Raw genomic sequence first — 25,277 nt, 5'->3', positions numbered from 1 at the left:
TCTTGTGTGATTGTAGCAGGGAGGTAGCAGCACCCATGTCCACATTCCAACTGAATTTTACATTTCCGTTTTTGTATTGATACAAAGAGGGCTTTATGCTTTCCATCTCCATTTTGTATTCAATTATTGATTGAATGGTTTGCAGTACTCTGGATTTTGAAGTTAGAGGTGGCACTGGAGCACAAGCGGCTGGTCCCTCCTACACCATCTCTCTTGGTTTAATGTCTTTTTTTTGCCTTTTTGATTCTTCTAGGTTGTTTAACTTAATGTTGGAATAGTGTACGTTCACAACTGATGTTTGTCTTTCTGCCTGAATAGCTGCCCATTATGCTTATCTGCTCATGCAGTTCATGCTCATTTGCAGAGAGACTTGTAGCTTTTGCTTGTGTTGAGGGAATATTCTTCTCAGGGAGGAATGTTTTAATTAACTCTCTACCCGTGCTTTTTCTCATGGAAACTAGATTTGGCAATTTTTAAAGCGTATTTTGAGATTGGCTTTCCTTTTTCTGTTCCCCAGCTTTTGTGCTATCTTCTGGCTTAAGAAGAGGGCGTTGATGCCTGGCTTGACATTCTCAAATGAGCCTATCTCAAGAGACAAGGGTCTTCACCGTGACTTTGCTTGCCTGTTATACAGGTTGCTCATCATTTATGTCATTCTTAGGTCTTTGATTGGTTCAAGAATTAAAACTCTTTTAGAGTAACACTGCATACGTGATTCATGAGTAGGTAAAAGTTTCAGGATCACCCCCTGTTTTTGTAAATTTTCTACGCATATATTTGACTCTTTTGGGTAGGAAGCTGCTGCTACGCCAAGATAAGCTCTGATATGTATGTAGAGTTTGTTGCAGAAGTAAGTTCAGTGGCAAACGGTTCATCAAATGTCCATGAGGCTGTTGAAATAGAGATTGAGTTTGTATGTGATGCCCTTTGTTGTGCATTAATTGGCATGAATGCCGCACTAATGAGCCAATATATCAAATTTGTTACCGATCACCTATTGGTTGTTTGTGTTCCCTTTTACCCTCAACATTGAAAAGCAAAGAGAATATTGATTCTAAAAGATCTACATTTTTTTCAATTTTGCTGCTTTACAGGTTTCATTAGGCTCCCAGAAAAAGTACAATGTAGAAAACCCCTTTGACTGGATGGAGTTTATTTCCTTGCAGTACGTATAGCACATCAATGAAAAATCATTCACTCCTGTTGGGACTGAATGATGGTATTTACACTTAATCAAGTGTTAGAAGAAACTCATTGATGGATTTCCATACTCAAGTGCCTATATTCATTTGTTGACATCTGGTGTTTTTGGGAGGTTAGCCTCTGGACTGCTGGTTCTACAGTGTGTTCCTGCAAAAGAGATACCTAATGGCACCATCCTACACTTTGTTTATTGTGTTCTTCTAGTTAGAAGCCAGGGTTCTCTTTGTACATTGTTTGATGCCTGGCCTGCTTGTGATTGATTAAAAGACAATTATCCTGTTATCCTACACAAACTTATATCGTACTATTTGACATTTTGTTTTGTCCTCTGCTGCATGGTGTAATGATGCTATTCTGTTTCATGGCATCAGGGCAGTCTCAGCCACCCTGCCACCTCCCGGTATTTCTTGAAGTTACAGATTCCCAAAATACTAAAAATGATTGGAGTTGCTTTGCGAGCCAATGATTATCAGTTCTCAACCAAAAGTCGGATGAAAAATCTGTCACAAAGGAATCTCAAAATCGGTACTCCAAAGCTGCAAAGGACTGGGGTTGGCGTGAATTTATGACACTGATGAGGCTCTTTGTTCAAGCTTCTGGGTTTCTTGAGAAGGACGTTTTTAGCTTCTCTGCTGAAGTCCTTATTTTCAAAGAGACATCAGTGATTTGGGATTTCACCAATCAGGACTCTGTCAGGAAATGCTCTTAGATACAGAATGGCAATTGTAAACCAAAAAAAACCCTTCAAAAACAGTGTGGATGGAGTCCTCTATATGCACAAAGACATGGAATAACTCAGTTCTTCAATTTATGAAGTGTTAGATATGCTGGAAGCAGATGCAGGATTTCTTGTGCGTGAAACAGTTGTCTTTGTATGTGAAAACTTGGACTGCTGCCCTTGGTTTGAGTTTTCAGACCTAGAGGTCAGTTATTTTTATCTTCTACTTTGTGAAATTAAATTCTCTCTCGAAGATGAAAAAGAAATATGACAACTATGAAGTTGGATCCCCTCCTCCAAGGTAGATATATATCTGCTAAAAATGCAAAGTACCTTGAGCAAAGTGAAGGAATATATATATATATATATATATATATATATATATATATATAGACTTCTCTTGACATGTTTATGTCTTGTGGTTTTGGTGAAGTATATTAATGTTGAGCATGTTAGTAATCATCTATGACAGGAATGGATGGTGCCTCCGGTCGGTGCCAACTTGTAGATGCATAATAAAACTTTTGCTTCTATAGAGGAGGATATTGCATGTGGTTCTGTCATGATGGATAACAGTTGCTTTAGTGGAAACTGTTAGCTATCCAAACAAGAATCTTGATACAGATTGGCAGGCTGAAATTATATTTATTGAGGAAGCTACTGAAGATCATTCACCATAAAGACTCAAAAGATGAATTAATTTAGTTATGAGCTGCAAGTCAAAATTCATGGCTCTGACCCTTGTCAATGTACGACTTTGTCCTTGATTGGAGATTAAATTATTATTGTTTCTTGAATTTGGAAACCAAGTCCCAGAACAACCTTATTATTGTTACTTCATGGCTTCTCTGTTTTGTAAGCGAGGGGGATAAATATAATCGTGTTCAAGTGTTTGGCGTTGACCTATCAAATGTTTGGTTAGTTTGAGTGCTTGATCACAATTTTTTAAAGATACGTATTGGCTTACAAGAACTATTAGCTCTTGCTTTAACTAGTGCTAATCAGTATCTCGGCTAAGAAACATGGAGGCCTTTACTTATAACCACTTATCATTAGCACCATTCCGGTGAGATTTGAGAACTGCGGGAACCATTGCTCTTGGAGTCATTTTGCAATGTTTGACATTTCCGCGCTTTCAATTATTATGTGCCTAGAATACAGAATCATCTGGTTTGTTAAGTTTTTGTGGATACCTATTTGAGTTGTTGTGTGCCTTTTATCAGGTTTTAGCTTCCGAGAATGACCAGGATGCTCTGACATCTGATCCTGATGACAACTAAGGATAGTGAAGGGATAAGTGGGGATGAGGAAGATATTTTCAGAAATCTTGTTTCAAAGGGTAGGATTTCACCTGACTTATGGAGACAAATTCAATGAAGAGATATCCTTTTGGCTAGGTGAACATCACAATTTCCTTTTGTATTGTAACCGAAATTACTGTGCCAATGAAGAGATAATTAGCTCTATAGTACAGATTAACAATTTTTTGAGATTTAAACATTATCGGGATTAGTTGATCAGACCCTAACACCTTCTGGAATATCAAGTAGCAGAAGACCTAACAGATCTCCATATATTTAAGCTTAATCGCCATAGAGCTCAAATCTATCAGTTAAGACGTAATAAAATCTACACGGATATATGCATCATCAAAAAGGTTTAGCAAAACTTAGAACAATTATGGAAGCATGCAATTAATTGATTTGAAGTCTATGAAAATTATATTTATCATTTGTGTAATTGAATGATTTCCATGTACACATACAACGTAACTAACCAATTGGAAACAAATCATTTGTGCAGTATGTGTCAACAAATATTTTTCCCTGCTCCTGCCTATTAATTTTCTCACTCACTACAGTTGTGTTTTTTTTTTTTTTCATTCAAAATTTAGCCAATTTTGTTCAACTTCTCCAGCAAGAAACTCTAACCATGGGCGTCCCCCTCCAGTCCATCACCATCTCATTGTGGCTTTCACCTTGCATCCTCACCCCATATAGACTCTCACCTTCTCTAACAACTTCCTTGGCCTCCATCAAACTCTCTCGGCTCAGCTTCAGACCCTCCAACCCAAATCCTAATTCCAGCTGACCATATCTCTTCCTTTCCTCCCATTTTTCAGCCCATGCAAGAGAAGAAACAGATGGTGCCACGAATAGGTTTTCCATGGCAGTTCTTGCCTCCCCAAGATAACTCGGGAAGTTCAGTTTTATCGACTCCAACAGGGCTTGGTAATGTGCCATATTTCCGTCCAAGAATGAGCCGTAAGTAGAGGTATTTCTGACTTTCTCCCAGGCATCTCCATCACCAAAAGTAATGACGCCGCCCTTGTAATTGCCACAAGCAGCAGAGGCATGTACTAATTGCAAGAAGCTCTGAGATGCTTGTAAAAACTCAAAGACATCCCTTCTGCTCCTTACCCTGCCCATATGCGGCAGTCCAACCATGCAGTTGAACACCAAGAATTGTCTTCTCCCGGATGATCCCTGTTTTCGATTACTAATATTCTTGAGCTCACCAACAAGATCAGCTAATTCCACCTCGTCCACCATCAGTTTTAAGCCATACGACCTTGCGTAATCCGAAAGCTGTTTCTTTGCGTCCTCAAACCTCCACATGGTCAAGGGATTTGCATCCATGGCGGCATCCTCCCCCTCCGCGAATTTCACCGACGTCAGCGTCACTTCTCGGCACTGATGTCCGATGGCCTCGATCAAGGAAGCCCACTGTATACCCTCTCCAATGTCAAAGTCGAAGATGCGTATGGTATCTGCATCGTCGGGCAAGGATTCGAGAATCGCTAAGTTGGCCGCAAAATGAGCGAACTTTCCGTTTGGGAATATCTGGTAGAATGCTTTGAAAGCCTGATAGAAGTTTTTGGCGGACTCTTGCTTGAGGTAGTCCGACTGCTTGTCCAGGGCGTGGAACATGTAGTACAATAGACGCTCCACGGTATCTCCAACTGGACTAACTTTCTCGCTGATGCGTTTCGCGATCACTTCCGCGAGCTCCTCTTGTCCCATTTCCATGGCTTCCGCGTAAGCCATGAGTAAATGGAACGCGGCAAGCTCGTTATCCAACTCCACGCCTTCTGCGGGCAAGACCAGTGATGACGGCATGGATGTCACGTCCAATGATGCAGCATGGCTTGATCTCATTGATGATGATGGCATGGATATTTGGTGACAACTGTGTATACAATTACCTCCTTTGCTCTCCTCAGGAGACATGGAGACGTCGGTAATTTGACCGTCAATCGAGATGGGATCCTCGAAAAAGACCAGGACATCTTCCGTGGTGATGTCCATGTCGCCATCTAGGTGAACCGGAAAATTCGCGCACCTTTCTTGGAGCATACTCGTTTCAAGATAGCTCTCCTCCATTAATGTTGGGAGCGGATAGCAGGTATATTCACCACCCCCGCAAAATCTATCTTCTCTAACATTATCCAGAATTGAATTCAAGTTGTTGTCATGACGAAAATACGGCCAAGAAGGTTGGAAGATTTGAGATTCGGTCATTATTAGAGGAGCCAATAGTGCTGGCTAGTTGAGGAGGCAACCTTAAAGGAGGCTTTTTATTCATAAGACAAGGTGAGGATACAGGGGACTGGCGGTATTTATATATCATCTCAGGAACATTGTTGAGATCTAACATGGGACAAGGTTGATCACAACACAATTTCTAATTCACCCATCTTCTTCCTCCTCCTTGGCCATTTCTCAAGGAAGATAACCAAACAGTGTTGATCTTGTACTCTTAACTTGTATATTTTATTCATTAACGAAGATTTGAGATAAGTTTTGAAGATATTTTTTGTTTCCTTTCGTATTTTGAATAGATCAACGGAATTTTAGATAGATGTTGGAGATTTTACTCGCATCCCGGATAACGAAGGACAAAACTTTGGTTAGAAATTTCCCTTTGATACTTCTTACGATCTGGAAAAGGTGAACACGAGGTACATCTTATTCTTGCTATAGTAATTAACATGTAGCTTTACAGAAAGTTCCCTGAATGAGACAAGCGTCTGTATTCTCCAAAATCTCCTCTCTTTTCTTTTTTTTTTTTTTTGGCCTTTTGGATCATGAAGGGGAAGGGGGTTTCAGAGTATTCCAAATTTGGAATATACAGTGACCAATAATATGCCATACTCTTCACCAATCTCACTGTGAGATTTCCTTCTTTTTTCCCTATAGAGAATTGCAGGAAGGGAGATCCTCTACTTTATGTTTAAAGATCAGAATTTATATTCTTGTAATTAATAAACGACCCAAGATTATCCCGTATATAAGTTTTACGGCCAACTAGTTTTCGTCCGTGAAGCTAGGAATCTGCATCTGTTAAAGAGTCATTGGAAAGAAATCTTCCGTCTCACAGGATGAATATTTTATCCTTGGTCTGCCATGAAATCGTCAGCTCTTCAGGTTAATTCCTCTATATCAAACATTACATTTATGCATTTACTTATGCACCAGCTCTAACTCTTTTGTATTTTATTTTTTTGTTTTAATTATAGTTGTTTGCTTATCGAAGTAACGTTTATCATCCGGATATATGCAATAATATCTTTGCTTCGTCAAGACTAGTTATGTCGATTCTCAACAAAAAATAAGACAAGCACTAGCTAGAAGAACATTAAAAATATGTCAAGCCTCAAAACCCATGTCTCGAACTTTTTTTTTTTTTCTAAAAAATGAATTAAATTGCATATTTTTCATTTTTAATCTGACACGCAGCCCTATAATATGTATATGTGGAGGACAAACATGCACTCTATCACATCAGCTTCCTGAAGTCATGTGGTCGGCAGTTTTCTTCTTTTGCTATCAGTTGAATGTCGCTTTATTGTATCAATAGCAACGTCTTGAGTGGAAGAGATGCACTGTATGTATATCATACAACTGCGAGTAATTGGTTTTCAAACATTCCTGTTCCCAGGGATTTTAAGGATAATCTATTATATATTTTGAGAGAAAATTTATACAAGAAAGAAATTTCACGTCAAGCCAGAAGAACATTCACCCGGATAAGTTGCGTGATTTGTTTTTTCCTTGAACTTACTACTGTTGTTTTGGAGAGATGCCAGTAAGTAAGGATTAAGGAGCTAAGACAAAATACCAAGGATTTGGGCAAGGTCGTAGTCCTCGTTGTATTCTGGTGGATAGAGGGAAGTTAAAACGAATGGTTTTACGCCAAGCCATCTGCCTCTACAGTGTTCTTTATTCTTCTTTTTTCGAGCATATATACAGTTAATTAGGTTAAGGTTGAATTGAACTTTCGACTTGCTTGTTTCATTTTATTAATTGTCATTACAGTCGATCTATTATCTGTGTAAAGGTTTTATCCAAAAATGAAACAAAAAAGAAAGCAAGATAGAGCAAAAGTGTTTCTATCTAGGATACAAGAAGGAATATTAGATATTGGTCAATAATTGCTGGTATTCTAGCGACAGGCCCAAACGTGACCTATAACCATAGTGTTTCTCCTTTCCTCTTGTTGGCTTTGCGCAAATGATTCTAGTAACATAACAGCTCTTTTGACCCTTTCTCACCGAATATCATCTTCGTGTTTAGCTAAGAAAAGGATGAGAATATAAGATTTCCCACTCCGCTCTCGTCTTACTTTACATGCCACGCTAATCCTCTAGTTTTGTTGGTTTGTTGTTTCAGTACTTTGACGATGAATAGTCTTTCCCTTTAGACTTGAAAAAAAAAAGGATATGCAACGAATTAGATGGAAAAGAAAGAGCCTTGTCCAATGTAACCACCAGCCTTTGTGCCGGTGGCCACCATCAAACCTTTAAGGCTTGGTGGGATGGGAGGCAAAATGCCACAATAGTGGCTATTCAAATCCAAACGGGTGTTTTGTACATCCGTTTGATCTGATGGTGGTTCAATTTCCGTCGGCCCCTCTCCACAGATCCAGTTGAGTTCCTCCTAGAATATGTTAGAATAAGAGTAGGAGTAGGTGTAGAATAGACCGTTAACGACTGTAAAAAAAAAAAAAAAAAGGTTTTCATTCCATATCCACCATCATCTTAGAATAACTACTGTTATTTTCAATTGAAATTATGCATATCACTTTAAGCAAGATAATTTAATTATACCTGAATCCAAATAAAAACGAGATAAGACATTTTTTTTTGTTTAGTCCACAAGATAAGACATGTTTATCTTGTAAAAAAGATAAGCCATATACCTCAAGCAATCTTCCAAAACACACTCGTACTCCAAAATGGCATTTGATAAAAAAGGGTTTACAACAAGATAAGAGGTGAGTTTGATATCTAATTATCTGTAAAATTAAGTTCGAAATTTTTTTATTTTACTAAAGGATCCTCAATTTAGAAAAGTGAATGACAATATTTAAAATTTATTGCGAGTCCACCTCTTCTATTTTGTATATTCATTTTATATTCCAAAGACACACACAAAAGCAAAAGAGCTCGATAAAATTTTCTGTCAGGAAGAAGACGTAGTGCCTCTGTTTGTCTAAATCAAAACACCCAGTCTCCGCATGTTTAATTATAATTTGGCGGTTCCCAATGGGAATGCGGGACTGTTTTAGCGTTTGTTTGTTTGTTCGTTTGTTTTTTTAAATTAAAGATGAATAGATGGGGAGAACTGTATGTATATCATTCACTAATTACTATGTACCCATATCAACAATCATCTAAACGGCCCTCACAGGGTGATCCAGCGGTAAACGGACTTTTAAAAACTCTTGTGATCATGAGTTCGAATCTTATCCTAGATTTGAACCCTCGTGCCTCGCTCAGGATCGCTGTGTGGGGCCGTGGCGCACTCCTTCGATTTGGTGTACCGGTTTGAATCCTAAGAATTCGAGTTGGTGCATGTTCTGAGTTATCAAAAAAAAAAAAAAATCATCTAAACTCATTACTTGCAACACGTTAGTAAGTAGTTACTAATTGTTGGGAACTAATTAAAGAAAGATACTAAAGTCAATTTTGAGTACAGTATCCATGATTCAAATCTATGTATATCTTGTCACATCATTTAAACTTTTGAAATAATTTAAGTATTAATAACTCTTATTCTGGAAAACCCTCTACAGATTTCAGTAGTGCCTCTGCTCAAGAAACTTGTACAGGCTACAATTGTTCCAAATCCAAACCCGGAGAGCATCGCGTTGCTATTGAATTTGTTGAGTTATTGGTCAAAGGGAGTGTTACTTACTAACTTACTGCCACAAGAAAAGATCCTAAATTCTGGACACAGATTCCGCATCATCAGCCATAACAGCAGTCTACTATATATACAGAAAACAGGCGAACCAATACGAAAAATAAATAAGCAACACAATAGAAATTAGAAGTGAGCATCAATAGGTCAACCACCACCATTCATTTGTATAATAAAGCCAAGGAAAAAGAAAGAAAGAAAGAAAGAAATTCGACCCAGTCAATGAAGGAAAATAGCTTTCACCACCAAGTTTAGTCTGTTACAATTTGCCAAACCCAAGTTTTGTTGTAGAAATATATAATAGTTGGCAGCTCTCAAACTCATCCATATTCGCTGCTTCTGCAGACTATTTGTCGCTATAAAAGTCACAGTTTTGAAAAACCCATGCAAGTAAGTGTCGTAAACAACGACAATAGATTTCTATTAGTATAATTGGTTAATGATCACTTAATAGATTTCTGCTTAATGATCGCTTAATTGTCACCCACCGTCAGCGAGAAGGCTCTAAAGATAATAAATAATACGTCAATCCATATCCGCCGATATGATATCTGCCCATGTTTTTTGGTAGCAGTATTCTGCTGTACATTTTCGTTTCCAGTTGCCATCAACTTCGTTCCGGTTGCATTTTGGAGTTTCCTCATTAATTCTTAGATAAATATGGAACCGCATCTGCACTCCAATCGCATCATCCTCCCTCACTTTTTTGTGTTGTGACCATCGCAGGTGGCCAGAATTTATCTATTTATTGGTTGGTTTCCGATAAGTATTGAAGAATCGGTTAACCAATACATTACGTGTTCGAAACCTGGGAGACTCACCCTTGTTGGGAGACTGGCGTACTCGGGTTTGAAGCCTGGCGTACGCAGCCGCTCTTGTTGGGAGACTCATTCATCACAGCCAGATGTGCGATCCGAGTCGATCAACGGATTATTCAGGGCAAAATCTTGAATACCGTGGCAACAGGCAACCAAAAAAAAAAAAAAAATACATTACGTGTTGGGCTTCTTTTTTCTTGTTTGTCTTCCTAACAATTTGCTTCGAGGAAGGATGTTGCATATTAACTAATCCAATTAATAGGGTTGGACAACCCATTTGGGCCAACCTCATGAAAAGAGCCACCGGTCAGTATATCTAGTCCATTACTCAACCCATTCCAAAATCCCTACAATGACAGTATGATGAGAGTGTATCTGCTACGGCTATGGGGATTGATCTTCTTACTTTCTGCATTATGTGTTCAGCAAAATTTGCAAGATTTTAGAGGAAGATTATTACTCTCAATCCTTGGAATTTTTAATATATTCATAATTTTCGATACAAAATGCAAACTTGTGGGGGCTTGCTAATTGGCAGTCCAATTTTTTTGATGTAAAAGTAAGTTAAAATCCTCCTCCTTTTTTTTTTTTTTGTTCTTGTTTGTCTAATCTGAAAACATAGACCCGAGAGAGACTCGGCTGATGTTGAAACACCTGTACAATTTGCAGATTAATTTTTTCCCCGTGGATCAAAATGTCCAAATCGTTACGTCAGAAATAAGAAATTAGACAGCGAGTATTAAAAGGTAGTGAACGGAGACCGTATATGCGACACAAAGATTGTGACCATAAGCAGTTTAGCATTGATTCTCGTCCCTTTGTTTCGAGGGAGTAGAAGGGCTGAAGATTTTCTGAAAAAGCTCGCGTTTAAAAAATTATGGATGAAAATTTTTCGTCGATATTCAGTTTGTTTTTCTAGGTAAAATCAATGTTCTTTTCTACTAGTTTTGTTTCTGGAACATAAGGGGGGGGGGGGGGGGGGGGGCTATTGAATCCGCAATTGCGTGAAAGAAACATCGATCAGGCAAAACCCTATTAAATGAGGTAGAGATGCAACGTAATTTTCATAAAACAGACAGACACCTCCCCATCAAATCGACTGATCAGCAGCATCAATCAGCACACTCATAGCCAGCTTCGACAAAGAGCCAAAAGCGCATCAGATGCGGTTCCAGTGGAAAACCCAAAACTAGAAAATCAAAGTGAGTCACTGGCTGGCTAGAAACTAAAAAGCCACGACAGAACATGGGAATTTCATAAGGGGGGCTGGTTAGCTCAAAAGATGAATCAAATGTGAAATTTGTGGCTAAGTGCAAGACTCCAAGTGAAGTGACCTGTGTAACTACAAAAAGGGGAAAAAAAAATTGCACGCAAGACTAGGGAGAGCCTTGAGAAATCCAATTGTCTGGAGCAACTAGCAGACTAATTAATCAAGACAGCAGAGAGGAGGCAACCACAAGAGAGGAGTCAATCACGCTCTACCAAGTGAAAATTTGTTTTCCTCTTCTTCTTTTTTCCATCATTCATTATCAGATCATCCACAGAAGAGAGAGTAGTGTTGTCCCTGATACCTACTGAGTGCTCAACATTATACTAGTAAGAGTGATAATGAATGAAAGCAGCATGCAGCAGTAGCTTCCGTCTCGAGATTTCCGGCAGGAAGCAAAAACTTTTTGACACTAATTCCCATAAACTGTGGTACAACAAAAATGGGTTCAAAAAAATCTAAGGATCGCGTCATAGTACTTCCTTGATCTAGTTGGGTCTGTATACCCACTAACTCCTTACCATAGCCTCTTTAGTCTCCTTTTTCCTCTAGATTAGGATAAAATAGATTATACAAATGTATCATTGCTGACAAAAAAAAAAAAGGAGGTCCAACAAAAAAAGGGGAGTTGACATAATCCAGCCAAATATAGCACGTTGGCTGAATTGTCTCTCCATGTCCATCTCCATGTGCCTGAAAGCTATTGTTTAAGGGGAGCTGCAGGATGATAACAGCTGTTACTACATTTTTTTTTTTTTTTGGTTAGTATTACAAAAAAGACTAAACAACAGTCAATCCACCTCAACCATTCGCCAATTTCTCAAGACCACCAACTTCCAAAACCCACCCTACCATGAAAAGCAACTACCAACCCCTCCCAAAAATCCACTAACAGTTGATGTTAGTACATAGGCTTTCCAATTTTTTCGAAACGGAGGGGGTATAATTGCTGCATTCAAAAGTGGGGTATGCAGTACATTAGTCGTTCACATTAAGCCACAAATCTATAAGCGACGATCCACCGCCGGCAGTTTAAAGCAGGTTGAAAGAGTAGGGTTGCATACGAGTCAAGCTGCTCGCGAGCTGATCATGAACAATTCGAATTAAAGTTCAACTTGAGCTCGAACTCGACTTTAAAAATAATCAACTCGTTCACTTGCAAACCCACCGACCTGATTATATATATATATATATATAATTTTATTATTTATTACTCGTAGATAGAAGACTGAGTGTGTTTGGATAGAGTATTATTTAAAATATTATTTGAAATAATTATTGTAATATTTTTTGTGATATGATGTATGTACAATAAAAAAATAGTTGAAAATATAAAAAAATGAATTGAAAAATGTGTTTATGATACAAGCGGCGGCGGTATAGTATCTAAAATAATTCAGCAATCCAAATAACTGCTGATATACGGACAAAATCTAATTTTGCCCTGGACGAATCCTACTAATTATATTGTTCCCGTATTAAATTCATTCCTTTTACCAAATCTTGGATTTCTAGTAGTATTTTCTTCTCTTGAAGAGATACGCACTTTGTATCGGATTAATTATCTTCGTTAGTCAGGGAGACCAAAAAAAAAAAGCAGCTAAACTGTCAAAAATGCTTCACATACGTTATCTCACTAATCCTGAGAATTAACTCTTCAGACATTTGACATTCCTCGATTTAACTAAATGGCCGTCTAGACTCTTCAAGTTTAAAAACGAACCAAAAAATAATAATAAATAAATAAATACCAATATTTAAGTGTTCTAGCTTTGTAGGCACTCAGTGTAGATCTTGTGGATTATTTGGAGCTAAATCTAAGTAGTTATTTCTGCTATCATTTGGGAGGTAGATAATTGGATTTCTATATTCCCACGTCCCATGTTGTTATCCAAATCCATATCTAAATCCAGATCGTGTGTAATCCAAAGCTTATGTCATTTTGGTTCCCTCAAATCCCTGCAATTCGGGGAGCAATGATTTAAAAATGGACATTTGACTGTGGTGCTTCTTGATTATTGGTAGGGTGTTGATAAGGCTGAATAGAGCAGATACGCATGCATCTGCTGGATGAGAAGGGGTTTTATAGAATAGTTATATCAGGTCCACTAAACTGATAATAAGATCTCCATGCGTATACAAGTTTAGTAAACTAGTAGACACAAAATGACGAAATTTAAAGATTTGCAGATCAGATTACCAACCCCCTGGATATCTTTACTTTATGACTATCCTCATCGCCACTCGTTTAGGGAAAAAAAAGAGAGAAAAAAGCATCTTTCTTGAGTTCATGATATCAACCAAATCTCCAAACTATGCATCGCCTTCATTGTTCTGATGAGTTCTTGTGCCGCACGGTCCAAACAGCACAAATTACTGGACAGAAGGCTGTCTATCTGGTGTGAGTTGAATTGCAATATTACCATTCTTTCTTACAGCTCATCACTAATATGATGTGGCTTTCCATCCATTCACGTCTTGCCTTTGCACTTCCGGACTAAAAGAGAAAAAATAGTAATGATAAATAACAATAATAATAATAGAGTAAATCTTATATATATATATACTAACAGTTTTTACACTATCACTATTGGATCTAGAGTAAAAAATTTTAAAAAAAAATCCTATGGTAAATCTCATATACAAAAAAGCTTCCCGTGATTTCAATATGTACAACACGATACCTCATGTTTTGAACTAAATTATAAAGTTAACGGAATCCGTTAAAATTAATGGGGATAGGCGAAATGATAGAAATGCCCTGATGTAACTAAACAAAAGGCAACTCAACAAAATCATTTGGTTCATTCTCTAGAGAGAGAGAATTATGGATTAAAGGATAGAACAGTTATATTTGTTAAAAATTAGCTATAAAAAGATTATTTTTAGGTTCCAATAAATTATTTTCGTTATCTTTACAATTTAGTTCAAAGTATGAGGTGTTATTTTATATATTTTGAAATTACAAGGAATTTTTCTGTATATTAGATTTACCACGAGGAGTTTTTTTTTTATTTTTTATCCTTAGATCTATAACGTATGTTGAGGGCGTTCACCTCGTCCCTCCTCGATTTCGCGACTAGGCGAGGTGACCTCCGTAAGTCCCATGCCACCTCGGTTTGTTGTCTCAGCTCGACTTTCTATCTGACATCTGACGTACCATTAGGAATGCTGACTTGTGCATGACGGAATGACATGACAGTGACATGATGTCTAAGTGACACTGTTAGCCTACGGTCCATAGGAATTGAAATTTATCATTCTTCCCATTATATTGTCTACTATAAATACCCTTCCATCCATAGGAAAAGGTACTTACATACTCTCACTCACACACGTACTAGAAATACTAAGACCCTCGCTTTTAGTTTGTAATTGGGTACTCGAACTGACTTGACCATCGGAGTGGGATCGGAAGACAATGCCTCATGCTCTTTGTGCAGATTTGATAGGTGAATTCCTTCTATTCGGTCCAATCATCCAGAATTCACCTCTTCATATGTGTAAAAGTTATATTTCAAATTTAAGTTTTGTATAATTGTTATTGCACACTCTTTCATCTTAAACTCACACTTTAAACAAGTTTCACTACTAATAGTACAAGTTATCAAATACATATTTGTATACCGAACAAGGGGCGAAGATGTGAATTTAATTAGGATAATGGTGTGTGGATTTGGCCTTTCAATAATATTTTTTTTAAAAAAAAGGCTAAAACTCAATGGGAGAAGAAAAGACATGGAACATGTAACAAAACTACGTCTTTGTCTTCTTCCTAACGCACATTTTAATGGACAACCGCAGACTCAAAGTTTCTTCTGTTAACCTTAAAGTGAAGAAGAAGAAGATGGTGCAATTTGAAGCCTCAGCTGAAGTTTTGTCTCTGTATGTTAATTTCCATTCAAGTTTCAACCGTGAAGAAGACATGTGGGCCCGTGTAGACCGCTAATACTCAAATAAGTGCCTTCTTGTCAATTTCTCACCCTTTGAACGGGTGATTACTTCGAAAGAAATGAGCGATTACCGGGAATTGTTTGACTAATTTGTCCAACATTAAACAAAAAACATTACATCAAAGGAAAACTCCAAGATAGAAGGAGGACTCGTCATCAAAACTCTATCGGAGTAAAAGCAATAATACTACTAATAATAGAGCGTTGGAGGCTCGTAATTCTCTTTTTATGCGTGTGGTAATTAATTTACGACCTAAAAAATGATTTGTGCGTGTATATATATATATATATGGCCGGTGGAAATCCTGTCTCTCCCAAGTCCCAACTCATTCGAGAATTGAGAGTCCTCCTCCCCTTGCAGTCACAGCAGTGTATTAGCACCAAAGCAAAGAGAAAAATGATGGGGTCCCAACTTCTTCAACCATCATGGCCACTTTACAGCACAGTAAACCTTGATCACGCCGGACTCCACAGTTTTCCGATGGATATTTGCATAGACGAACCGCACGACTTTTCTTCCTCATTCGCCACCGAGGAATCCTCTGGAATTTCCTTTGATTCATATTTTGCGGCCATGACTTCCCCTGATAGCCTTGTTGAATTCCCAATTTTCGATGATGAGAAGCGAGGCGGGGATACCATGGCGCATATTATGGACGGCCTTGAGCCTATTTCGAGCAGTGGGGCGATCGAGGAAGATTGCCAATGGTTGGAGGAAAGCGATAACGGCGAGGACTATATTTCCTCACAGCTGACTCCGGAGGCAGATGCATGGCGTGCTTGCCCTCCAATGGAACAGAGCAAGCCCGGCTCGGCATCCACCATGAATGCGACCCCATCGGGGAGCATGAGCCTCACTTTCCCTCCAGTGAACAACATGGGAACAGACACCCAATTGGGCCTCCATCACCTGTTGACGGCTCATGGAGAAGCCGTGGGGAATGGTCACCAGGAGCTCGCCGAGGTGATAGTGAGACGCATAACTGAAAGAATCGACCCCCTAGGAGAAGCCCTGGAACGCCTTGCCTTTAATCTTTTCCAATCCGCAGAGAACCAAGGCTGCTACCTCGGGCAGCAGTCCACCAAGAATTTTGAGGCTGCTTTCAAGGCTTTCTACCAGTGGTTCCCCTACGGGAGGTTTGCCCACTTTACTGCTAATTCAGCCATCCTCGAGGCTATGCCAAGTGACGCAGAAACAATTCATATAGTAGACTTCGACATGGGAGAAGGGATCCAATGGCCTCCTCTGATGGACTCAATAAGCCGAAAGGGAAAGTCATTGAGATTGACATCCATCATATCAGGAGATTCCTGTTGGGTTTTCGAAGAAACAAGGCAGCGATTGTATGATCATGCTCGATCTTTAGGGCTCAGGTTGAATGTTGAGGAGATGGCGCTGGAAGATTTAGTGGCTGAGATGAAAAGAACGAAGAAGAAAGGCGGTGCAAGAGAATGGTTGGCCTTCAACATAATGGTTGCGCTTCCTCACATGGGACGGCGGGCCGACAGACGTCGTGTCGTGGAGTTTCTAACGCTAGCGAAGGATTTATTAGTTTATTCTGCCGGCGATAAGGGGATCATAACTATTGGCGATGGAGAAGCAGGGGGCAATTTGCAAAATTGCCCTGAATATTCTTCGTTCTTTAACAGCCATTTCACACACTACCAGGCCTTATTCGAATCAATGGAGTGCAACTTCCCAGTTTATCTAGCAGAAGCAAGAATTGCTATGGAAAGTCTTTTCTTGGCGCCTTATGTTTCCTCACATTCCTGGTTCCAGCACTGGCAAGACGCCAGGGGTAGTCAGCCATTATGCGGGCTGGATGGCCGGAGGATGAGCAGAGACTGCTTAATTGAAGCCAAAGAAATCGTGAATGAACAAAAAGCTTCATACAAGGTGAATTTCCAAAAAGAAAACGAGAATGAAATTGTCCTGGAGTGGAGAGGTATTCCACTAGTAAGAGTTTCTAGCTGGATATAGGAGGGTAACAAATGTCTAACTAAGTTTTGCACATAATCATGTGGTTAATTGATCTTGTATAGATTGAAGATTGATTATGTATATTCCAATCGTACAGCAATAATATAGCGCACATACGTGCTCAATATTTTGGAGGCCATTGTGGTGCAGTGTCTCACAACCCAACTTCAACATCTGCAACAGGCACTACAAGAAAATTGGTCATCAGTGACAACTTTTCTCTGTGACGAAAAAAAGTTGTCACAAAAGTGGATCCTTTATTGACGACTTTCTAACTCGTCACAAACCTCTAATGGGAGCCAACTCATTTGTGACAACTTAGAAAAGTCGTCACTAGTAAATTTCCGCCAAGATTTAGCAAGAGCGCGGGAGTGTTTGGAACACACAATAGTGACGACATTAAAAACATCATCACTATTGCTTGGCCTAGTTACGGACAACTTTTTGTTGTCGTCACTGATCACTAAAAAAAAGGTTATTAGTGACAACATTCTGTAGTGATGACAATAAGTTGTCACAAAAGGTGCTTCTTTAGTCGCGACACCTAAAGTTGCCACAATTGCATCAAAGCAACTAAATGTTTAGTGACGACCCGTTATTTTCGTCACAAACTACAAAGGTTTATTTTCGTCACAAACACCAAATTTTTGTTTTTTTAATTTTATTTTGTTTAATTAATTTAATAGGTTTATTTGTTTCAATTCTAGGGCTTTTATTTTTATTTTTATTTTATTTTGTTCTAATTTATTTTATTTTATTATTTATTTTTGTCTCGTACTAAAAAAAAAAGAGAAAAAGCAAAAGCAAAAAAAAAATAATGACAAGTGGGGATCATGGATAGAGACAAGTGTCCCTTTTTGCATTTGACAACACCTCACCTCACCTAGATGGTGAGGTGTCTAGACACTTGTAGGATAGATATTTTGAAAAGGAAAAGAAATAGAAGAAAAGGGCAACGGGGCTTGAAAAAAAAGGCAAGACAAATAGGAGGGTTTGGCGGCTGAGTAGGGGGGGAACCTGGTTGGTGGCCGAAAAGAGAAAAAAGAAAGGAGAGAACCGAGAGGGGAGGACGGCTGGAAAAAACAGAGTAAAAGAAAAACCAAGGGGGTGGCGGATGAAAAGGAACCGTGGAAAACGAAAAGGAAAAAAAGGAGGTGCTTCATCGGAGGCTAAAGAAAAAGAAAGAGAAAGATTGAAAGGAAAAAATGGGAAGTTTAGCGGCTGAAGGCTGAGGAGAGGCTTCGGCTGAGTGAAGGGAAAAGGACGGAGAGGGAAGCTCAACGAAAACAAAAAACAGAGAAAAGGAAAAGAGGGTGGCGGCTGACGGGCAGAGGAGGAAAAAAGAGCAAAAACGCAAGGGGAAAACAGAGGGGCTGAGAACAAGGAGAAGAAAAAGGAGAGAACCGAGAGGGGGGCTTCGGTGGGGAAAAACAGAGAAGGCCGAGAGAGGTTTGGGCTAAAAAGAACAAAGCAAAGGAAAGACAAGGGGCGGCGGAACAAAGCAGAAAACTAAGAGGAAAAGGGACGGCTAGGGTTAGAGAAAAGGGAGACGCGAAAGTGAAAGGGAGAACTTCGGGGAGTTTCTGAGAGGAAGACAAGAGCAGGAACCAGAACAAGAGGAAGAAAGAAGCTTCGGGCTAGGGAAAAATCAAAACGGAGGCAGAGGAGAGTAAGAACCAGAATCACCACTGCCGTCGACCACCGCCAGCGCCGCCACTTCACCGAATCCACCATCATCACCGGCCAATTTTCATCAAGCAAGAGCACGGTAAGCTGTCTTTTCTTCTTTAAAACTTCAGTTTTGTTCAAGCCTTTGAAACAGGCTGCCGTGACTGTGTTTGGTTGCAATTTTCGGTTGTTTGTTCATGATTTTTGAATACGCATGCTGTATGTGTTAATTGGACTGTTTGCTGTGTTTCTGGCAAACTTTTGGGGCTGAAAATGACCTTAATTGAGCAAAAAAAGTCGGTGAAATTTTAGTGCCTATTTGCTGTTCGACGAAATGCCTAACCGAAAGTCCTGCTTTGAAGATAATTTTTGCTTGCGTTTTGCGTTGTTCTTATCCCAGAAATTTTGTTTACCAGAGTTGGGTAGTTGAAATTTTTGGTAATTATGCTAGAGGTTGGGTTTTGTTTTTGCTAAGATGGCATGCTGTAGCTCCCTGCTTTTCCCTTGTGGTTGTGCAATCAGCCACGGATTTAAGGGGGGGCTGGTGGGGGCTTAAGCCCCCCCCCAAGCCGCCGGAAAACCCCCTATAATCAAACGCTAAGGCTTACTTTGCCTATCTCAGTCAATCTCAAGGACACCGCCATCCTCGACTGCCTCCAGTCCTGCTGCCAGAAGAGCACCGCCGCTAGCAGTCCACCGTAAGTTATCCATTTCATTTGTATTTCATTTTTTTTCCTTGATCACAAGTTTTGGAAAGTTTTTCAAATGGGTCTGCCATGACTTGGTTGTTGCGTTTCCCCTGTTGATGGCCCATAATTTTATGATTATACGTGTTTTATGTGTTGATTTGGTTGGATTTTCTTGGGATTTCTGATAATTTTGGGTGCTGCTTTACATCAATTGAGCGAGAGATTAGCTAAAATTTCTTATGCTCATGTGGTGTTTGACGAAATACCTAACCGACAGTCTTGCTTGAAGACGATTTTGCTTGCATTTTGCGTGTTCTTATCCCAGAAATTTTGTTTACTAGAGTTGGGTAGTTGACGTTTTTGGCAATTATGCAAGAGGTTGGGTTTTGATGGTATGCTGTAGCTCCCTGCTTTTCCCTTGTGGTTGTGCAATAGATTTGAAATGATGAATTAGAAGAAAGCCACGGTTGGGAATAAAATTATTGCAGAGAATATTTGTTGCTCAAAAGAAAAGTTTCTCATGGCTTTGTATGTTCTTTTCAAAGGATTCTACACTTAGCATGTGAATAAGTTGACCCGTATCAATTTCCCTTTAGTAGAATATGTTTTTCAGTTTGGCTATTGTTGTTTCATTTCTGCCATTTTTGAATGAAAGCTGTTAGTTTCCTTCATCCGATGATCTGCGAGGCTGTTTTGCTGTGAATACTGAGTTTTTATTGCAAGATTATGGTTGTGCCTAAGATTTTTATCTTGTGAGTTTGTTTGAAGTTATGGCAGAGCTCTAAGCCATTTTGGTTGCATTTTGATGAGCATCAAATCTGCAGCAGAATAAAATTTTTGCAGTCCTCTTTGCTATTTTTTTTTCTGCAATTGCTCACCAAGTTTCAGCCATCCAACCTGCTGATTGGTCTTATATTGAAAAGGTGGATTAGATAAGTGGTGTTGGATTAGCATGTTTAGTATTTTGTTCAAATTCAAGATCTGATCTTTAGCATGTTTTCTTGAATGTTTTGGTTCGGCACTTCAAACAAGAGTTAAACATTTTCGCTGCATTTTTGTTTTGTTATTTTGAAAACCACTGCTACCCCTTTGTTTTTGCTAGCTGTCACCAAACCAGATTTTCTGATTTGATCTTGCAACAAAAGGGTAATATTTGGCTTGGGTGGTGATTAGGAGTGTGTCTTGTGATTGTTTGATTCAAAAAGCTGATGTTTGTGAGTGACATATTCGAATTGATAGTGAACTAGAGAAGGTAGCAGGTTGATGTTGCAGAAATTCTCACCGTAGCCTTGCATGAACAGATTGTAGAAATGTGCTTTGCAAAAATAACTTTCTAAAATTGCACTCTGGCCCCCCAAGTCTCCCTTTGTTCACCGTGGCCCAAAATCTGGAAAAATCAAACTAATTTCACTCTTTTAAGCTTAGTCCTCTGTTTGCATATTTTATGTGGTTTTTTGGACAGATTAATTCTGGAATTTAGACCATAATTGTAGCGTTTTGAAATATTGAGCAAATATTGCAGCGTTTTCAACGGATGAAGACTCGCAGAATGCAATTGCCTCCTCTTCGTTATTCGAGTGCAACAACTACCAATACTTCAAGTGTTAATCAATAACAAATTTTTGGGTATGTATAATTATATGTTTTTATTATTTTTATAATTATCGATTCTAAATTTTACTTATTAAATATATTTATTTCGTCACAAAAAAAATTTTTTAATACACTTCAGCCCCCCCCAAAAATAAATTTCTGGCTCCGTCCCTGTGTGCAATAGATTTGAAATGATGAATTAAAAGAAGGCCACGGTTGGGAATAAAATTATTGCAGAGAATATTTGTTGTCCAAAAGAAAAGTTCCTCATGGCTTTGTATGTTCTTTTCAAAGGATTCTACACTTGGCATGTGAATAATTTGACCCATATCAGTTCTCCTGTAGTAGAATATGTTTTCAGCTTTGCCATTGTCGTTTCATTTATGCCATTTTGAATGAAAGCTGTCAGTTTCCTCCATCCGATGACCTGGAGGGCTGTTTTGCTGTGAATGCTGAAGTTTTTATTTGCAAGATTATGGTTGGACCTTAGATTCTTATCTTGTGAATTTGTTTGAAGTTCCGGCAAAGAGCTCTTTAGTTGAGCTTATGCAGTGTTGTATTTGTATAGATTGGACTGTGATTTCTAACTTCTATCTGGTGCTGTAATATGTGGGCCCAAATTATATGAGGTTCTTAATGAATTGTAATTTTTGTCTTAATAATCTAAGTCTCATTACTTGTTCTTTATTATTATACTCCTCCTCTTACCTAATTCTTTTACTCTTTTATGACAGATAAATGCTATTCATACTAGCTTTTGGAAGATATCTATGGTTATGGTTGAAGAATGTTGAAGACAAAATTGCCTTTTGCTCATGGAGTGGTTCATTTAGATGTTCTTCAATTTCTTAAACTGTGATTGCTTTTGTAAATGTACCTTATGTACAAGTGATATTTTGGACAAATGTTATTTTTGTAGGCATTAGTTGGGTAATGTACACTTGAATTTGGCATTTGAGAATGCTATATTATTACCATGTAATCTAATGCAAATACTTTTGGTTATCAATCGTTCATGTTTATTTGTATGGTTTGTTTAAAATCAATGATTTAGCAATGATTACAGGTCAAATTATGACTATTAAGCTATTGAGAAATTATCTAATGACAAAAAAAAGTTGTCACAAAATAGAAAATAAAAACTCCTTGTCACAACAGAAACTGTCACTAAATCTAAGCTAAATTTGTGACGACAATTGTTGTCAGTAAAATAGTTATATACAATGGCTTTCGGTGCTTTTTAGTGACGACCTTAAGTAGAGCATTTTTGACAAAAGGTCAATTCGTCAATAAAACACTTCCGGATTGTTGTCACTAATGACAACTATTTAGTGACGACATTTCAGGTCGTCACTAAATAGTTGTCATTAGTGACGACAATCTGGAAGTGTTTTATTGACGACTTGATCTTTTGTCAAAAATGCTCTACTTAAAGTCGTCACTAATGAGAACTATTTAGCGACGACATTTTAGGTCGTCACTGTTTACTTTTACCGACGGGGATTTAGTGACGACTTTGTGACGATCAAAAAGTCGTCAATAAAAGGTATTTGTGACGATATTTATATGTTTTGTGATGACTTTGTGTTGTCACTAATGAACAATTTTCTTGTAGTGAGGGACCAATTTCAAAGAGGTGAATGATCAATAAAATTAGGAAAAATCGTTCAAAATATTTCTCATATTTTGTTAAATAAATTCTTTCGCCTTTCACTTTTAAAATTATATTTTTGCATCGTTTACTAAATAAAATAGGTAAAATTTGGTTTCAACCTAAATTTTTAATTACTTTTTTCCTTGAATTTATCACGTAATCCACATATGGCTATATTTTTAGGAGCAAAAAAGTTAGATCTAATTTATAGTTAAACAAATGATCCGATCCATATTTATTTATTTTTTTTTAAAATAAAGTAGAATATGACTGAATCATATTCATTATTTCTCCTAAAAAAATGAGATCTAATCTTTGTGTGCATAAAAAATGATTACATGTACGTCATGCGCAGTGATATCATGTTAAAAAGTGATCGAAAACTTATGTTGTACTGATTTGGGATTCGAGTCCTCCCAATTAAAATATTTATAAAAAAAACACTGATTGAAATAGTATAACATCAGCATGCGTGCACAAGGGCCATAGCTTGACTCTGTAACTTCAACACGATGTTATTTTCCTTCTGTGATAGACAATCTCTGTGGCATTAATTGTATGTTCCTGGCTGTTCAAGTGAAGGATCGAATTGTATCCAGCTTGTAGCATTCTCTGGAAAGCATGCCTGGATGGGATTCACCATATCAACCGAGTTGTCCTCCAGCTTGTATGATTTGCAGGCTTGGGGTGTCAGTCTACCCCGGTAAGCTTTGCAGATGTAGGACACAAAATTCTGGTAGTCCTATAAACAGATAAAATAATCAGGAAAATGTGGGACTGTGGGTGTGTTTGAGAGAGAGAGAGAAAAAGAGAGATAGAGATAACAACTTCTCGAAGGGGTAAATTATTCACAAGCACCCATGGCACGAATCTGTGAGGGGGATTAAGACGAGCAGTTTCATCAGCATACCCTCGTTCAAGCTGCATGGTGAAATCATAGGAGCAGTAGAATCTGTTTATGTTGTAGTATAAAACTTGAGAAATATAGCTTAATTTTATCGAATTAACAGAACGAAAGAGAGAGACAACGAAACAAGAAGGTGTTTATACAATTTTATCTATCTAGTGAGACTGACTACAGTCTTGCCTTAGCATTAGTATAGTCAGTCTCTGCACAGTTACATCTTGCCATAGCATTAGTAGTATTTACACGGCAAGTCTCTGCAGGAGCAAAAGTTGGACGTTCTCCTAAATAAGTTTTACCTTAACTGCCAGTCCTGTGCTGAGACAATTCGAAATAGGCGTCGAAGTCAGTCCCAGCGTCGGAAAACAAGATTGCCATCTGTTGTTTAACCGCAGCTGCTCTATGCAATAGATAATCTGGTAATGCGTTCTCTGTATGTAAACAATCCATGCGGTTCACAATTTTAGAGATCATTAATTAGCCCGTCTTCGTTAATTAACAAACTAACATACCCATAAATCAATCGTTATCTGATGAGATGGTTAGTACCATCACGTTAAGTAGAGCATATATATAGGAGGAATATTTTACCGGATTAGGCCAAGCGTAGATAGCACAGGCTTCCACCATGTTGAGTTTACATTCATCGGGACCGTGCTGCAAGCGCATAAAATAGACTACTCCACTTTAATTTAGTTCCATAATATTAACCAGGGGAGAAAGCGAGCTCTGCAAAACTACTGGGTTAAATAAATTGTGCTGTCAGCTGTGGCTTTGTACCTGGCAAACCCAGGCGTTAGTTGGTGTAATTTGGGTGTTACCCCAAGGGACAAGCCTGAGTTTAACGATGGAGGCGAGATCTGTTTGAAACACCTTCGCCAGTTGATTCACTATAAAGTTTGCGCAGTATGGGCACAGAGACTCGTAGTACAGGGACAGCACCACGACGTCATCATCATCTTCTTCTTCATCATCAGGATAGCCACTGGCGGCCGCTACAGAAGAATTCCTGATCCTTCCGCCGCGGAAAGTAATGCTGCTACTTCTGCTACCCTGATCTGAAGGTGGGGAAGCTGCTACAGCAGCAGCGGATTGATTGACCGCCAAAACAATGAAGAGACTTGCAAAGATAACAAGTGCGAATGTTCGTTTCTGAGATGCCATCAACTCTTTGTCAAAGGATTTTCTGGTGCAGCTAGCTGCTCAATCTTCTTGCTTGCTGCTACACAAATCTTTTTGCTTTGTTTTTTTTTTTTTTTTTCCCTTTTTCGCAGCTCGAAGAAAGTTATCGCTCGCTTTATTATGCCATCATCATATATACACTACTGACTACTGAGTACTGATCTCCTCTTCCTTTTTATTTTGTTCATCTTTCCAACTTTTCCTTTTCTGTAAGACAGCACTTGCATTGGTCAGCTCCCGCCCAGTGAAATATTATTATAATCAATGCTCTAATTTATTTCTTCATCTACCCTCCACTTTTCCACTATTAATTATTATTATTTTGAATTCTTGTACTGCTTCATTAACATCGGCAGCGCTGTGAGATGTGGAATAAACTAGTTACCGTATCGCTTATGAGTTTCTTTTCTTTTAAAATAGATTAATAAAAAAAAAGAGTAAA

The 25,277-nt window shown here is 38.5% G+C and overlaps 2 protein-coding genes, 1 long non-coding RNA gene and 1 pseudogene across 3 annotated transcripts; 2 read left to right on the top strand and 2 right to left on the bottom strand.

Moving 5' to 3' along the window:
* Window position 1: 1 nt before the first annotated feature.
* Window positions 2-5,254, top strand: LOC113697584 (ubiquitin C-terminal hydrolase 13-like; annotated as a pseudogene).
* Window positions 3,826-5,229, bottom strand: LOC113692065 (protein NODULATION SIGNALING PATHWAY 2-like). The gene has a single exon (XM_027210405.1). It carries the CDS (start codon window positions 5,227-5,229, stop codon window positions 3,826-3,828), a length of 1,404 nt encoding a protein of 467 aa, XP_027066206.1.
* Window positions 5,255-18,135: 12,881 nt separating the features above from the next.
* LOC140008225 (uncharacterized) lies at window positions 18,136-22,104 on the top strand. Its single transcript, XR_011815613.1, has 3 exons — window positions 18,136-18,913; window positions 19,436-19,511; window positions 21,830-22,104. It is a non-coding gene; the product is annotated as an uncharacterized lncRNA (long non-coding RNA).
* A 990-nt stretch (window positions 22,105-23,094) lies between these two features.
* Window positions 23,095-24,966, bottom strand: LOC113692323 (gamma-interferon-responsive lysosomal thiol protein-like). The gene is made up of 5 exons (XM_027210713.2): window positions 24,434-24,966; window positions 24,245-24,310; window positions 23,953-24,084; window positions 23,578-23,670; window positions 23,095-23,491 (listed from the first exon to the last, which is right to left on the bottom strand). The coding sequence occupies exons 1-5, from the start codon at window positions 24,815-24,817 to the stop codon at window positions 23,300-23,302; spliced, it is 867 nt and encodes a 288-aa protein (XP_027066514.2). The 5' UTR covers window positions 24,818-24,966; the 3' UTR covers window positions 23,095-23,299.
* Between the last annotated feature and the right edge of the window lie 311 nt (window positions 24,967-25,277).

This window comes from Coffea arabica, chromosome 6c (genome assembly GCF_036785885.1).
Source record: "Coffea arabica cultivar ET-39 chromosome 6c, Coffea Arabica ET-39 HiFi, whole genome shotgun sequence".
Classification (NCBI taxonomy): Eukaryota; Viridiplantae; Streptophyta; class Magnoliopsida; order Gentianales; family Rubiaceae; genus Coffea; species Coffea arabica.
The sequence above is the reverse complement of the archived record's forward strand: the minus strand, read 5'-3'. Positions and strand labels throughout refer to the sequence as shown.